General features: G+C 34.1%; 1 protein-coding gene across 1 annotated transcript; it reads right to left on the reverse strand.

Annotated features, from left to right (window-relative positions):
- Positions 1–17,241: 17,241 nt before the first annotated feature.
- On the reverse strand, positions 17,242–18,054 carry LOC107956742 (uncharacterized). The gene is made up of 3 exons (XM_041096853.1): positions 17,898–18,054; positions 17,569–17,813; positions 17,242–17,487 (listed from the first exon to the last, which is right to left on the reverse strand). The coding sequence occupies exons 2-3, from the start codon at positions 17,776–17,778 to the stop codon at positions 17,242–17,244; spliced, it is 456 nt and encodes a 151-aa protein (XP_040952787.1). The 5' UTR covers positions 17,779–17,813; positions 17,898–18,054.
- Positions 18,055–18,280: the final 226 nt, after the last annotated feature.

Here is an 18,280-nt window from a genome sequence, read left to right on the forward strand (position 1 = left end):
CATATCTGTATATTGCATTGCATTGGGTTAGGGGATTATTATATTTGGAGGAAGTGTACTGAAAGGCTCTTAAGCCTAACATTCTGGCAGCTCAGCTGCAAATTACTGTTTTGTGCCGCTTCCAGTACTACCTTGAAGTGTAAGAATGGGTGGGTTGACATATCTGTATATCCCCACATGGAGTGTAGGGTTGGACAGAGATGGTGTGTAGAGGTTAGATGGGTAGGATTTTTGTGACTGCATATCTGTTACTGCTACTAATACTGTGATGGGCTAAAGTCCTACTGCATGACTTTTTTGTACTGAGATGGGCTAAGGCCCAAACTGGACTAATACTGATACTGAAAAGGGCTTAAGCCTAAACTGTGATTATCTATTTACTGTCTGTTCATTTGTATGGGGATTACACACTGAGTTTACGTAAACTCACCCCTTCTATTTAATCTGTACAGGTAATCCCCAGATATAGGCGGATCAGTGTGGGGGAAGACTCATTGGTGGCCACACGACTTCATTTACACTATTTATTACCTATTTATGATTTTATTTTTATTTGGGAGAATTTTGCTATAATTATGGCCTTTACGGATTTTGGTTTAAATTTGGTTTTTATACGGTTTTATGATTTAAATATACTAGTGTTAGGTAAAACTCGGGTTTTCAAATGAAATTAATGTTTTATCAAAACTACCACGAATACGCAAATTGTTTAAAACCTTCCGCAATAAAAAAACGTTTTGAAATTGAATAATGATTTGTAAATGAATAATGTTTTGGAAACAAACGACACGATTTGAAATTAACATAAGGTAATGAAAAAAATGGTTAAATAGAAAAGGGAATTTAGCGACGACATATTTTTCGAAAAACACTACCCTGTGACATCGTCAGATTTGGCCATAATGTCTAGGCCGGGTTTCGGGTGTTGTAGATGAAGTTCAATTTATTTTTATTTAATATTAACTTTATTTTCTAATTACCAAAATATCCTTTAAAATTATTCATAATTTAAATAATACCAAGCCATGTACATCCACTAACTTCACTAATGGTCTAATTATCATATAAGGACCTCAACTTTAAATTGCTATAGCTATTAGACACCTTTAGCTATTAGAACACAACTTTTGCACTTTATGCGATTTAGTATTTTTTATCAAATTGAGCATCTAAACAGTAAAATTTCTCAACGAAATTTTTAAACGGTAATACTATCATACTGTAGACCATAAAATAATAACAAAATAAATTTTTGACTTCAGATTTGTGGTCCCAAAACCACTGTTACGATTTCACTAAAAACGGGCTATTACAAATTTAATCAGTGGAAAGTGATTCCAACATTTGGTATGTCAAAAAGATTTAACTTTTGGAATTTAACTTTCCCATGGGAATTACTTTCCTATAAACATGACAATGTGATTCTCATGATAAAAGGTGGAAAATTTACTTTCACGTATAGATTGGAAAGTTAAAAAGATATTAAAGATAAAATTAACCCTAATTTTATTTGGTTAGAGTATTGATCTATTAAATTAGAAAATGTGTCATTACCTTCTTTCCACTACCAGCTCTCGTATTATTTCAACTGATTCTTCAAAAGTAAGGTTTTTTCTAATTTTATTTTCGATATGCATATTTAATCATCTACATAATATATTGTATACATATTATATATTTTTTCTATAGTTTCATCTATCTCCCTTTCGGTATATTGATTGAAATTTCATTTTCATTCTAAAAGAAGTTTTGCATCATACTAAAGATAATTTTGAAATAATTTTGATTTCAATTAAAATTATAAATTAAAATATTATTAAATAATTAGTCCAAAGATTTATTACTAATAAAGTTTGTTATAAAATATTAAATACATCAATATTATTTCAATTTAATAAGGGTAAATTTTTGTTACATCACTAGCAAAGTATTTAGTGAATCAAACGTGATAATGCAATTTTTCAGGATTTTAATCAATACTTTCAATGTAAACCAAACTTTGCAAAATAACTTTCCCAACAAACATATTCCTAGTAACTACTTTTCAAAAAATCACATTCTATTTCCATTGGAATCATAAAATGAGAAAGCACCAAACGTTATCTTAAATAAAAATAGTTGTATAAACACTTTTTCCCTTTTTCAGAAAGAAATCTAAGTAGAATTTTAATTTTCATGTTATATAACATTTTTGACAGTCGGCACAAACATTAAAAAACTATTTTTTCTTAGTAAGAATGGATTTATTGAGCACTAAACAAATAACGATGTTATCATATATGATAACGTAAATATGTTGGAATCATATCTCCTACAATATAAATCAATAAAGAAAGGACAAAAGAAAGAAAGAAAGAAACAATAAACTATCATTATCAAAAAGAGAGAGAATAAGCTGTGATAATGTGAAAAAGGAAGCCATAATAAACTTGAATAGCATGTGAAAATAATATTTATAAAGCGGCCTCATCTATAAAAAATCTATACAACAAACAACTTAAAATGTTATTCCTTAATGGCCAATAGAAGAGAATTTCATTTCTTAATTTAAAAAGAAAAATTAGAAAAAAGAGAATTTCGTTTGTATAATCTTTGTATAAAGATAAAATTTTTGTTTGTTATTTTCTCATGTTCTAGTTATTACAAAGTTATATAAAATAATTTCGGATTTCAAGTTTGTATTAATTTTTATATTAAAGTTTAGTATAATGTTTTACATGCTTACTTTGTGTTGATTCTAATGCATTTTATCTTTATGTTGTGTTTACTTCACATCCCAAAAATAGGGTTAGAAGAATTGGGTTTGTGGTTGATTGATTGATTGGATTTAAACTTGAATACACATTATTGTAAAATGTTATGTTTTAGTGTAACTAAGCATGATTTGTATGATCTATGTATGATATATGATATTTTAGAGTAGGAAAATTGGCATGAAAACACGAAATAGTATGTATAGGTGTCAATGTGTCATATGTAGGTTGGGCATTTTTTTATCTTTGCAATTGAGTCTTGATTTTTATGCTATGCAATTAGAGTCCCTAAATGCTATGAAATGACTTGAAATTTTGTATGATTCAGACTTATTTGAATAATTCCATAACTTTACTCTCAATTTTACAAAAAGGTTTTACTAAAATTGTGGTTTAGTTTTTAAACTTTGCTTTAAAAATTAAATGAGTTTTACTTATTAGTTCTAGAATTTTCTTTCAATTATTTCCCTTATTAAATTGTTTTATATTGTACATATAATTTAATTGTTGAATTACAAATGCTATTTATGTCGTATGTTAAATAAGAAATGAATAGTAGGCTTGATGGTTTTCGTGTATCTAAGTCATTTTATTAGAGTTTACTAAGGGTTAAATGAAATAAAATATTAATATTGAGACTTAGCTATGAGTATTAATTTTTATATATAAACTAAGATGGAATGTGATACGAACTACAAGTTGAATAAGTTAATAAAAAAATTGAGTAAATGTGTCACCTAATAAAGAATATGTAAGTTAAGTCTGAAATAAATGTATCCAATTAAGAAATAAAATTAAGCAAGAAATAGGCCTTAGGCCTAATGGTTAACACGCTAGCATCCTTCCTATAGACCCAGGTTCGAGCCATACTCTTCCCCTTCCCCTTTCCATTTCCTTTAAAATTAGGCCAAGTATAAGGGAAATATGCAAATTGTAGCCCCTTGCTACTAATTTGGGAAATTTGCATGTGCAATCCCTAGGGCTTACAAACCCTAGGAATTTAACCAATTCTTTCTCAATTAGAATCCATATCTTGCCCTTCCTCAAAATTATAAAATAGAATTTTCTCGTCATATTTCTATTTATTCTCTTTTTCTTTTCTTTCCTCTCTTTTACATAATATTTTTCACCTTTTTTGCTATTAAATATTTTTTTCTCAAATCAAATCAACCTCGTTTCTTGGTTTCTTAGCGGAATCGTCGAATAATATATTTAATCTTTACCAAGAATCAGTAAGTATATCTCAATCCCAATAATTAATCTCAAATTTTTGTAAAATTTATATCCACGCTATTATTCCAATCGATTAAACGATCTCTTATAGATCCTATCAAAATTTTCATTAATCTTGTTAAATCTTGACACCCAATGTTAATTCATACGAATTTATCATTTGAATGACCTGGTTTAGGTGAATCGAATTAGATTTGATCTCAAGGAACATCGTTAGACTCACGTTGAAAGGTATGTGTTCTAATACAAGCAAATTGGGGCAAACCATGCTTGGAATAGGGCCACATGGGCATGTAGACCACACGACCCCTCACACGGCCATGTCCTCCTTGAAACCCTAGGAATTTGATTCGCACATGACCAAGACCTCTCCATATGGTCATGTCTCCCTTGTAGCTTGATTTTGCACATTCCACAGGGCCACGGCCTGGCCACACAGTCGTGTAACCCCTTCACACGACTTATGGCATCACACACAGCCGTGTGCCCTTTGTTTTACAATTTTACTAAGATTTTTATAAACTATTCAATTTAGTCCCTACATGATCCTCAAACTATTTTTAGAATTTTATCTCTTTCAATTGAGTCCCTAATATTGTGAATAATGTTGGAACCCATGATTTGATTGACTAAATTACTACTATATATGAGTGATTTGTAATTAGTACATGCCTTCTGTGACTGGATTACTGATAAATTGTTACTGATACTTGAATCATTGTTAATCTGATTATATGTTAAGCGTGTCTATTGTTTCTATATTGTATTGTTAATAACATGTCATACTGCATAGCATGGGGTGGGAAATTTTGAAAGGAGGAAGTACTGTCAGTTTATCTACAAACGCTGGTGGTTTACCCAAAAACTTACTGGAAGCTTTTATCTACAAACCTATTGTGCATTCATAATCTACTGGCAGCGTATTAACCTAAAAACACTGGTGGTTTATCATAACTTTTACTAGCAATTTTTATCAGCAAACCCATTGTGTATTCGCAACTACTAGTAGCGTATTAACCTACAACACTTGTGGTTCATCCACAAACTGGAATGTCTGGGATATAAGATTTTTGGGAAACTGTAGCGCGTAGGTTTGTGTAAATGTACACAGTCATTATCAAGTAATAAGTAAGTATCAAGTTATCGTCTCCACAGGGATTATATTTGTGTTAAGTCACTTAATTTGTAAACTTATATTAACAATTTGGTAAATAAAAACACAATATAGTTGAGAAGTGGTGATTGAAATATATTAAACTAAATGCAATGATCCCTAATGTAAATTATCCTAAGTATGCAAACTATATAAATGAAATAGATTTTAGTAAAATTAAACACAATTTGCAACAATTATAACATAAATAAACTAGGACAATTACTTTAATTAAACTCAATTTATTATCAACATGCTTAATAACATTCGGAAAAACATTTCATGGCAACTCGATCTTTCATGAGTTTGGAAACCACATTAGGTCCTTTCGGAATCCTTTACTTAGTAAATATGCATTTTACTGATCATTATTTACTAAGGGTTTCTTAGCATTTGTGTGAGGTAATAGGGACGTGTCAGGTTTGAAACAATTTAATCACATAAATCTAAAAACTATGCAGATAACAGAGCTTGGTCAGAGTTATTATGTGTAACACCCTAAACTCAGCCTGAACGTTATGGCCGAATCTGGCGATATCATATGATAGTGTGTTTGAAAACCGATGCTCGTGTTAAAAAAACCGTAACTTTGCTTAAAACATTTTCTGTTTAGATCTCCTCGTTATCTTTTATTAATCCTAAAATAGTATTTTTTATTAAGTCGTTAGTTTGTAAAATATTATATGTTGCGGAAGCTTTTTAAAACAATTTGTGTCCTTATGGGTATTTTGCTAAGACATATGCATTTCTTTTAAAAACCTGTGTTTTATCTACCTTCAGAAAATATAAAACATAAAACAGTATAAAATCTAAATTTTAAGCAAAAACTCGTAGCGGCCATTATTATAGAAAAATACCCCAAATAAAGCCTTAAAAATAAACCTAATTAAATACGAAACAGTAAAAAGGAGTCGTGTGGCCACAACTGAGTCATTCGCCACTCCAATCTGCCTAAGTTTGGGGATTACTTGAACAAATGAATCAGAATGGTGAGTTTACGAAAACTCAGTGTGTAATCCCCTCATAAACAAGCAAACAGTATGCAATCATAGTCTGGGCCTAAACCCATTTTGGTAACAGTTTCAGTTTCAGTTCGGGCCTTAGCCCATTACAATACAGAAACAGTCATGCATTTGGGCCTTGGCCCATTATAGTATAAATACTCAATATAGTAATAGATATGCAGTATCAAATCCTACCCAGCTAGCCTCTACACTCCAACTCCATCCAACCTTACACTCCATGTAGGGATATAATCAACCCACCCATCCCTACATTCCAAAAAGTACCGAATGCGGCACTAGACAGTAGTTTGCAGCTGAGCTACTACTAATTTAGGCATGCTACAATAATATTATGCATAAAATCAAGGCATGCAGTATCAAACTAGTGGGACATCATCATGCTTAATAACATGCATAATCGTATCAGTCATACAGTCATTTTAGTCAATTAGGGATCTAGGTAAGCTTACCGACCCTACAGTAGGTCCACAGTCGACTCGGGCAACCCGTGCAACCTTAGCAGTTAAACAGTGAAAATGGGCTCACGGCTCATGTTGCAGGCCCATGAGGGCCAACGCGCCTGTGTGGTTCATCTGTGTGGGGCCCATATGCTCGTGTAGCCCATACGGCCCAATTTGTCTGACCCATGAATCGCACATGGCTAGCCTCGTCGATCACACGCACATGTTCGATCACACGGCCTACCATAGGGGCAGCCGCACGCCCATGTGACGTCGACATTCACCTATTTTGGCTTTTTGCCGAATTCCAATTTCAGATTTGTGTTTACACACCTAGTTTCTGTTCACCAAGAAGGAAAACCCCGAGCCTTTGAAACCTAAATTTGACCAAACAATCACCAATTAATCACTTATACCCTTACTCAATCAAAAACACACGAGTTGACCAAGCGTTAACTAGCCACAACGTTACCTTCAATCGAGTAAAGAAGGAGGTTTCGCCCACTTAATCGCCAATTAACGATCCTACACCCCTCGAAAAACTCCTAGGCACCAACCAAAATCAAATAAGCATTGATTCATCAGGCAACAATATAACAATATACTATCTACCCTTACCAACAACGCGAGAAGAGTACCAACTACGAAGTGCAAGAACTTATCAGCAAGTAGAGATTGATAACCAGAAAGACAGCACAGGAAAAACAGTCAGCTACAAGGGAAAGAAAAGAATCGACAAAAAGAAGTAAAAGGAAAAGATGAAAAGAAGGGGAAGATTCAACCAAAGAAAGAAGGGAATGTTTCCTTACCTTTTTCCTAAAAGTAAATATTTTGGAAAGCCAAAAGAGAGAGACCACAAGAACACTAATTCGGCAGAAAGCAATAAGAACAGAATCAGCACAATAAGGGTAGAAAAGGAAATTGGCAAGGAAGGGAAACTAGCAGAAGTTTCAGCAAAGAACTTTCAGAAACCAAAAAGAAAATTTCGATACTGGGGAAACTAAACAATAGAGGGCAAATTGTCAGAAATGAAAGAGTGAAGGGAAAGCCGAACTTGAAACTACAGTTTAAATGCTCTCAAACTCCTCACTCCTTAATTTTCTCACCATATCCCTTAATCCTCTCCCCAAAACCGTCCACCCCTCAACCACCTAATTCAAATTCCACTCAAACTCTTCAGTATTTCGGCTAAACTAGAACACCCACACGGCACAAGCAGCAAAATAAAACACTCCCCTATACACACCAGGACTCGAACCAAGACCGCCAGCACTTTGCCACTCCACTTATCCACTAGACCAGCAGGTCCATTCTGACATATTTCACCAACATTTATTTATAAGCCTACTGATTAGAGATAGGGGTTTATTCATTTAAGAACAAAAATTTGCCCAAGCTAAGGCTTGAACTTAGGACCTCCAAAACACTCCCAGAACACTTAACCACTGAAGCAAATAGATATTTGTTTCATAAACATACAAAAATAAATATATAAGGGATTTTTGGGGCGTTACATTATGCAACCTACAGTTTAATCGGGTCAGGATCTAAATTGAGCATACACATTTCAATTATGTATATATTAGTCGTCGTCTGGTCAAGATCGCTCAGCTAATTCAAGCGCATTTCAATCACGTATGAATGAAATACAGACTTGATTTTAATTGAAAACATGATCGATTGAGGCATAAACATTATAAGCATGAATCAAATAAATATTATTTAATCAAAGCAATCATCCTAGCTTAAATAAAATTAAACTAACATTGTTGTAAACAAGAACAAAGAACACATAGCAAACATATTTATATTAAATTAAAGAAAAGAAAGATTAAACCCAATTCAAAGTGATTGTCACCCAAAACTCTGACTGACGAGGCTTCTTCGTTCCTTTTCTTTGCTCCTTTGCTGATGGCTCTCCAAGGTGGCCGACCAAGGGTTCTTTAATAGGCTTAATTGCTAAAATCTCTATGAAGAGATGATGCTAAGCGTGGGAATGAAAAAAAACTAAGAGAATTTGGAGAAAAGAGAGAAAGATGAATGATGAGAATAAATGAGGAATGATTGAGGGATGCTTGAGGGATGATGAATGAAGGAATGAGAGGGTCTTATTTATAGGTGAGGAGAGAGGGATAGTTTGCTAAAAATAATGGATGTTAATCTCTTCCAATCTCTTCAAATTGTGGTCGGCCATGCTTAGTGGCTTTTGACTTCATTTTTTGCTTGATTTTTAAGCAATTTTTGATGCCACACAACTCAGAACTGAGACTCGGTCAATCGTAAATCTTCGAGTAAATCTCTAATTTCTTCAACACTGCAAGGATCTTGTGTAATTAAACAAAAGAATGGTTTAAATAGACAGCCATGTGTAGATGAATATTGGGTTGATTTGGTCTCCAATTTGAACGGTTTTGTAATCCAGCAAAGCTATCAGACCTATCCAGAATAAATCAACAAGTTAGAGGACCAAAGAATAAAACTTGTCTAATTTAATTAATTAATTAAAACCCAAATTATTAATGAAATATTTTAAAATGAATTATTAAATATAATTTTATATTTTATTATTTAATTTAATCATACATGTTCCACTTTATGTCTTAAAAAATATAATATATTCAAATTAATATAAAATAAACCATTTATTGCATGAAAACTATATAATAAAGCATAAAATCACATTTTAATAATTTCTATATCCTAATTTCATATTTTCACATATTTCATTAATTTATTAAACAATTACTTAGTTTTAACAACGAATTTAAGTAAAAAGGTGATAAATTACATAGGAAAAATCCTATATATTTTTTCGTTTACAAAAACTCTTACTGTGGAGTGTAGTGGTGGGATAAGACCTTTCTTTACTGTTAAACTAAAATTGCATTACACTAACACTCATAAGCATGCACGAATGAACTATTAATTTTTGTTATGTTATATGATTGTTTCTATACTGAACACTGTTATTATATGCTTGGTTTAGTACTTTGAACTAATTTTCTTATGATGGAACTCCCACTGAGCTTCATAGCTCACTCTCCTTTTAATTTCCATCCTTACACATAACCCACCAGGTTAGGACGCAAACACAGCATCCGGAGGGTCTCGACTCAGTTTTAGTTAATAATATATTTTAGATTTATTATTTGGTCTTTTTAATTATTCAGAGAATGTATCATTTAATTTTGAACTGTGGCATGGGACATATAATTTGACTTTTTTTATAACTTGCATGACATTTAATTTGATTTTAGGACATTGAATTATGAATATTAATTAGTTATGCATGAACCCCCGATTTTTATTAAAACATAAATAGATATCACTTTTCCGCTGCTAAGATACAGATAAAATTGAGGAAGACATAAACTAGTAGTTAATCAAGTTTTCAAAAAGGAGTCACCACATAGGTTAGTTAATCTAAATCGATTTTGATAACTCAAAAGTTTTTTTTTCTGAAAATAGATTAAGTCTTTTTTCTAAAATAAAAAAAATGTTTTAATATGACTGTTTTGAAAACTCCGATAGCTTACATTTTGGTGGCTAATGAAATTTTTCGAATTCGGGTCTAATGTCCAGACCAAGTTGGGGAGGTTACAGTTTATGTAAATTTTTGTAACATTTTCATGTTCATAGTATTTTTCGTGTGACTTAAATAAATAAACTTGCATATAAATTTCTCATGTTAAGTTAGTTCGTTTCATATTAATTTTGACACATTCATATATTCATGTCATGTTCATACTAATATTATATGATATTTGCATAGTTTGTTAAAGTGATTCAGTTTAAATAATAATTGTAGAAGCCCAAATTTGTCGGGCCCAATGCCAAAACAAAAACACAATTAAACAGCCCAAATAAAATAAACCCACCCCTTTTACAAACTTATACCTAACAGCCCAACTTAAAAAATTAACCCTAAGCCCAAATGGCCCAAAATAATGCCAAATTCCAGCGAGGGGAAGAACCCTAGCCGCAGGCCTTGTTGCTGCCGTCGCTCCACTCGCACGCCACTACCATCACTAGCCAATCGCCGGCTTCTCGTGTCTGCTACGTAAGACCACCTGCAAGAGAGAGCCACACGCAAATAGAAACAACAAAAAAAAGAACAAAGCAAAAAGAACAAAATAATACCATCGAAAGCGCAAGACGACAAAAAATAGGGATTTAGTTTTTAAAATCGGCTCTAAAAGGCCGAATAGGGGATTGTATTTTTTTTCTTTTTGGCAATTTTTACGCAGATTAGAAATAAAAACAAAAAACTAAGGTGATTTCGGATTTTCAATCTTTTTTCTTCATTTTTATTATTTTTTTTCATTTTTATTCTTTTAAAATGGAAATAATAAAACAAAAACCCCAAAAGCTTACCTGCGCCGCGCTGGAAGAGGAGAAATCGAGCGGTTTCCCTCCTTTTCTGGAGTGTGTGGCCATCTTTCAAGGGATTCAGCCTTGAATCCGTATTCTAGGGGGAACGAGCCTTAAACGGGGATAAGAAAGGCCCGGTTTTGCACCTCCGGCCGTCGCTTACGGCGGAGCTATGGCGGAGGAGCGCCGGGGCCTTCGTCGGACCTAGGCTGGAAAGGGAGAGAGGGGAGAGGGCTGCTGAAAGGGTTTCTGGAGTTATTTTTAAGAGGGTTTTAAAAAAGGATTTTTTTTTCTTCTGATTTTTTAACTTTTATAAGCCCATTAAACGGCGTCATTTAGCCCCTGACTTGCGCGCGCGACCCGACCCGCCAGGGGATCCACGTGTTTTTGCTTGGAGGGGCTATTTTCATGTTCAGCCCCTCCGCTTTTACCCATTAATGCAATCAGACCCTTTTGCTTCTTTCACTTCGACCCCATGAATTTTTGTTGATTCCATTTTCGTCCGCATTGAAGCGCAGCGTTTTGGGACCAGGGAATATTATCCTGCAAGTCACTCGCGCTTTAAGCGCCTTATGTTTCAGCCCCGAACCATCTCTTTTACTTATTTACGAATTTGGCCCCAAAATTTTTTCCCGATTTCAATTCGATCCTCGGTCTATTGAACCTTAGATTTTTATATTTTTTAAAAAAAATCAATTTTATTTAATATTTCATTTAATACTATTTACTTGTTTATTTTTAATTATTGGTTAACTTACATTAGATTTTGTCTTACTTATTTATTCATTCTCAATTTCTTACTTGATTTGTTTATTTTATTTTTTCCATCATTATTGCAATTTCATTTCTATCATTTATTTATTTGTTATTTTTTTAAGTATTTTCAAAATTTAGATTTATAATTATCGTAGTTATTGTTGATTATTATTGTTTTATTATATTGCTATTTATTTCATTAATCTTATTCATGCGCGTATATATTAAGATTTATTAGCATTGACGCCATATGTATATTTTATTGTGCATGCTATATCACGGTTATTTTAAACGTATGCCGCACTATCGTATGTAGCCATGTACAACTCATTTTGTGTATTAAACGATTTCTCCAATAAACCTAATACATTAAACGTATATTTTTAGACATTTTATTTCCTTTTTATTCAAATAAAAATTTCAAAATAAGGTAATATTTTGTGTTTGGAAGTTCGAGAAAACGTGCCCTAACGTGCTGGATTTCGCTTTTTTCGTTCGACCAAATAGGTAAAATATCCTTTTAAAATTTCAAAATAAGGCAATATTTTGCGTTCGGAAATTCGAGAAAACGTGCCCTAACATGCTGGGTTTCGATTTTTCGTTCGACCAAATAGCTAAAATATCCTTTTAGAATTTCAAAATAAGGCAATATTTTACGTTTTGGAAATTTGAAAAAACGTGCCCTAACGCGCTGGGTTTCGATTTTTCGCTCGACCAAATAGCTAAAATATCCTTTAAAAATTTCAAAATAAGATAATATTTTGCTTTTGAAAATTCGAGAAAACGTGCCCTAACGTGCTGGGTTTCGATTTCTCGTTAAACCAAATAGCCAAATATCCTCTTATAGCTTACTCCATGCCATTCGAGTTTTTTTGTTGAGGATCATACTTTGAATCTTTTTAAAGTTTTCAATAATCGACATTAAGACATTAACTAATCAAATAGGTACCAATTTTTGGGCGTTACGAGGGTGCTAATCCTTCCTCGTACGTAACCGACTCCTGAACCCGTTTTTCTGAATTTCGTGGACCAAAAGTGTTGTTTTAATAAAATCAAATCGTTTATTAAAAACAATCACTTTTCAAGATGATCCGATCACACCTTATCCAAAAAGATTGGTGGCGACTCCCGTTTTTTCATTTTCATTTTTAAAATCCAAGTCGACCCAATTTTTATCAAAAATGGTGTCAACAGCTTGGCGACTCCGCTGGGGACCAAAAATAAGAGAGTCAAGCCACGTGTTGATTATTTCTTGTCTTTTTGTTGAAAGTTGAAAATTTGATTTAAACTTACGATCCTCTTATTGCATTTCCTTTGTTTTGAGTTATATTTTTCATCATGTTCTGTATTTTATTTTTATATCTCCGCACATTGCATTGCATGACCTTTGATCACACCTTTGTAAGTGAGAGTGAGAAACTAGTCCTTCATGAGGTTTTCACCTCCGTGCAGGATAGTGGATCGCTTTCAGGATACATCCGTACCTATGTCTTTATAAGACTTTCATCTCCGTGCAGCCATAGGGAAATGTATTCCCCTGAACTGAACTCGGTCCGTATGAGCCTATAATGGGTGAGGATCAAGGAATCTACAAGTTCGAGTACCTTTACTTTCCAACTGAACCACATGTAGAAGACCTTAGGAGCCTACCCTAGGTAGAACTACACCAAACCCCAAGTGGACACCCGAATAGGTGCTCTATGTATTTCTTTCTTGCTTGCTTTTGATTTGTACTAACCTATTTTCTTTTGTTTTGGTTATAATTGCATTGCATTTTCATCATAGAAAATAGGTGTTGATTCACGTTCAATATCTAAATAGAGAGCTTGTCATAAGAAAACGGATTTCTTGATAAAGTGGGAAATAATACGGTTGTCCGACTACGGTCCAAGAAAATGTAATGAGGTAAAGGTGATAGTCTGATAAATGAATACACAACTTTACTTCATCACCCGAGGATTCAAGCTGACAAAGATTATTTGAAAGTCTCCGAACTTTCTTAAAGAAGCTAACGAGCATCAAGAAGATAAGGGAGCAATAAGTCGCAGCCCGGATCAAACAAAGAGGAACTAGTAGAGGCATCCAATGGAAAGTTTATGAGATTTTATCTTAACATCCAGATATGAAGAAAGGGGTTAATGTCTTCGCTTGGAGTATAAGGGCAATGCCATATAAATCTCCATTTTATGTAAAGAAATTTGTCTTCTAGAAAAATTGTTCTAATGGAATTGAATTCAGAATCAATGCCTCTTTTTCTTTTGCATTCATTTCATGCATTTGCATTACATTGCATCATATGCATTAGAGTTTCACAAAATGACCCTAATTAGGTAAAATTATTTCAGTTACCTTGGAAACCAACAAGAATCCACCAACCAAATATCACTACGGTACCCGTCGTCAAACAAAGGCAATGGATCAGAGGTTAGAAAGATTGGAACAATTGCAAAAGGAGATGCAAGATCAAATGCAGGAACGACTGGATAAAATCTAACAAGACATGCTAGAATCCCAAAGAACTATGATGAACCAATTGGAGCAGTTATAGGCTGGAGGGAATGATAAAGGAAAGAGCCCCGTAGTTAATTCTGGGGTTGATCATAAGGGCCCTGTTTATCCTCCAGGTTTTACCCCGATGAGTACCCCGGCGCAACCAGGGATATGCCTGCAAGGAAAACCTGTCACTATCAGACCTCAATATCAGGCTGGTGCCTCGGCACCAATGAACTTTCAAACAGGCTCGGGTTCTAATCCGGGAGATAATCCAACCAACCCCTTTGTTCCTGATCTTGACAACGCGACGGAAGCAAGAGTGGATCTACCGAAGCAGCTTGAGGATCGGTGTAAGTGGCTAGAGGAAAATTTTAAAGCAATGGAAAATACTGATTACCGTGGTAGGATCGATGCTAAGGATCTAAGTTTGGTCCCAGATCTGGTACTCCCGCCAAAATTTAAAACTCCAGAATTTGAAAAATATAATGGGACTAGTTGTCCTGAAGCTCACATCACAATGTTCTACCGAAGAATGACAGGGTACGTTAATAACGATCACCTGCTAATTCACAACTTTCAAGACAGTCTGATCGGTTCGGCTGCCAAATGGTACAACCAGTTAAGCCATGCCAATATTCACTCATGGAAGGACTTCGCGCAGGCTTTCACAAAGCAGTACAACCATGTAACAGACATGACACCCAATAGAATCACATTGCAGAACATGGAAAATAAGCAAAGTGAGAGCTTTAAGCAATATGCCTAAAGATGGAGAGAGGTAGCGACACAGGTCCAGCCACATCTTCTAGAGAAAGAAACCACAATGCTTTTCATCAACACTCTGAAAGCCCCATTCATTAACCACATGTTCGGAAGCGCTACTATGAGCTTCTCAGATATGGTAATGTCTGGCGAGATGATTGAAAATTCCATAAGAAGTGGGAAGATAGATGTAGGGGAAGGTGCCAAAAGGTCAACCCTAAAGCACAAAGAAAATGAAGTGAGTAACCTGAGCTTATATAATAAAAGGTATTCAAAATCAGTCATTGTAGGCCAGCCAAGGACGGTAGCAGCTAGCTATCCAGGCCCTTCGAAGCAAGAATCCAACTCGAGGCCAAACACAGAAACTGTTTGATGTGCATGTAGTAGCTTCGTTCTACTCAAAACCCATGCAACCTCCATACCTCAAATGGTACGACGCGAATGCCCAATGCGAGTATCACGCAAGAACTACGGGGCACTCGATTGAAAACTGCACTACATTTAAAAAGTTAGTCAAAAGGTTCATTAATATGGCATCATGAAGTTTGACAATCCATCTAGACCTAATGTGGCAGGAAATCCGTTGCCCAGTCATCCAGACCTAGGGGTAAATGCGATAGTTGAGAATGGAGGAAAAAGAACCAAAACCAATGTTGCAGAAGTAAAAACCTCACTGAAATGGGTTTTGAAACAAATGATGAACATGGGATTAATCATTCAAAATTTGGGGAAGGGACCAAAAGGGATGAGGAGCTATTGTGAGTTCCACGTTGAAGAAGGCTATGAAATCCAAGAGTGTGCTGAATTCAAAGCCTTGGTGCAAAGTCTAATGGATAATAAAGAGTTGGAATTCTTTGAAGAAGTCAAAGGCTCGGAAAGAATGATGGGAAATTTGGATGTTAACGCCGTATCCGAAGAAGGAGCTGGAGAAGAGAATTTATGAGGCGTCTACCCTTACACACTTGGGAGTGTTTTGAACAATGGGACTGTGGAAGAGATCCCTGTATTTTTTTAGAGCTAATTCGGAGTAATGTCCAAAACACGCTTATTGCTCTAAGCCTAGGAGTGATAAGAATCCTTTTGTGAGATAGGCTCATGTCCAATATCTTTATTTCAATAAAATGCATCTTTATTTCTCACTTCGAGCAAATATTCTTTTATTATTTCCATTTCATTCATAATCATACTCTACAAATAAATATTCTTAGATTCTTTTATTTTTTGGATCTGGCTTCGTCCCTATAACAGGTCTCCAAATATCAATGATATAAGCGACACTGCAATTAACTCAGAACCTTCTTTTGAGCAGGATATGTGTCCAGAGGAACCTTAGGACTTTGAAGGTGACCAAGACTGTACCTTATCTCTTGGTTTGTTAAGGATGAGAGAACAAGATCCTACCTTACAAATAATCAATGGAAATCATGGCCTTTCTCTATGGGGGCACGGATGTCACTAGGCTGATCTCGCCAAAAGTTCTTAGTATTCATCGATTTATCTTTGTGGAAGCTGCTTCTTTTGCCAATGTTATAAAGTCGATAGTCTGCAAATTCTTGAAAAATCATAAGTCAGTATGGAATGCCAAAAAGGATCATATCTGATAATGCACTAAAATTGAACAACGGCACGATATCAGAAGTTTGCAGTCTGTTCAAAAAATTAATACCATGTCGCCCCAAGATGAATGGCGCGAAAAAAAAAACTTCTACCGGGGCAACTCATTTCCCATTGGTATATGAAATAGAGACAATGTTACCCATAGAAGTTGATATTCTTACCCTTCGAGTCTTGTCAGAGCTGAAGTTGGATGAAGCAGAATGGATCCAAGCCCGATATGATCAGTTAAAATTTTCTGGTGGCGACTCTCGTTTTTCTATTTTCATTTTTAAAATCCAAGTCGACCCCGTTTTTATCAAAAATGGTGTCAACAATAATAATGTGTTCATATCCTTGTGTTTCCATCTCATATTTAATAACAATTTGTTACAGTGATTTAATTTAAGAGAAAAGTTATTTTTTATATTTTTTGCATTATTTATTGTGTTGAAAATTTTAGAAATTTTTAATAAGTCAATTATGTATATTTGTACATTTTATCATGTACATGAATATTTTGTAAGATTATATCAATTATCTATATTATGTATATTATTTATGAAAATTATATCAATTAGAATATATAATATTAAATAAATGGTAAATTTAGTAAGATTATTATATAGAAATTCAATTGAAATTGGGGTTGACATGTTAACTCATAATATCACTACACCAGAACAGGTTTTTGTAGTAACACATACCTCTCCTTTCTTCGAAGTCCAAAATCTAACGACCTCTTCCCACTGGTACCTTAGCATTCCCTGCGGGACATTTTGTAATTTCTCGTCGAGTGTTGTTTTTGTCTTAAAACAGTCTTTCTTTAAAGTTCTCTTATGGTCTCTCCATCTTTTTCCCAATGCCTTCTTTACATAAGCATCAGAGACCTCTAGAGCAAATCTCGCCTACAAAAAACACAAGTTAAGAAAATAAATATAAATGAAACTTAAACCCAAGTATTATAAATGACATTAACGTTTTGTTACCTTAATGTTATCGAGAGCTTGGTTCTTGTTACTCTCGGGCATTTTATGCCATGACTCGAAGTTAATTGGCAACATATTTGCATTCCGTGCTAGAATGCCCAAGTATCCTGCTAAAAGGTGAGCTTCTGATCCAACAGGCTGACCAAAGCTATTACTGGATACTTTGACACGCTCGACTGAATCTAGTTCGTATAAATCCCTCAGTAGCATACGTCCTCGAACTCTCCGCGTCCCACCATTTTCAGCTAAAAATGTTATATTGTAATGTAAGAATTTTAAAAATAAATAAACAATAAGTCAACACGCATGTAAATTAAATGTTAAATTACTTTCAACTTCTGTAGGTTCCTCTGGTGTAATCGGAACATTCGAAGATCCAATAGCAGTCTGTTATTCAGTGCTGTTTGTTTCCGCCGAGTTTGGAGTCCCTTGAAGAATGCTTAGCTCTCGCACTTTTCTTCTAGACATTTTATCTGCAAAACAAATAAAATAGTTGAAAACTTAGTATACAATTACAACAATAATAGCACATATAAAATAGTTTAAATATATAATAAGACCAATATTTATATTATGATATATGTATGTTGTGTATAATGTAATTAAGTTATGTAAGTTGTGTATTATTAACGTTAAGTGTTATGTAAGTTATTTAAGTTATGTAAGTGGTGTATTATGTAAGTTAAGTAAGTTATGTAGGCTATGTATTATG

The sequence above is a fragment of the Gossypium hirsutum genome, chromosome D07 (assembly GCF_007990345.1).
Source record: "Gossypium hirsutum isolate 1008001.06 chromosome D07, Gossypium_hirsutum_v2.1, whole genome shotgun sequence".
Lineage (NCBI taxonomy): Eukaryota > Viridiplantae > Streptophyta > Magnoliopsida > Malvales > Malvaceae > Gossypium > Gossypium hirsutum.

Bases quoted from the DNA above. Each gene is read 5' to 3' on its own strand.
- LOC107956742 (XM_041096853.1), bottom strand. From the start codon at position 17,778: ATGCTACTGAGGGATTTATACGAACTAGATTCAGTCGAGCGTGTCAAA. The intron at 17,488-17,568 runs GTAACAAAACGT...TGTTTTTTGTAG, and splicing joins AAGCTCTCGATAACATTAAG to GCGAGATTTGCTCTAGAGGT.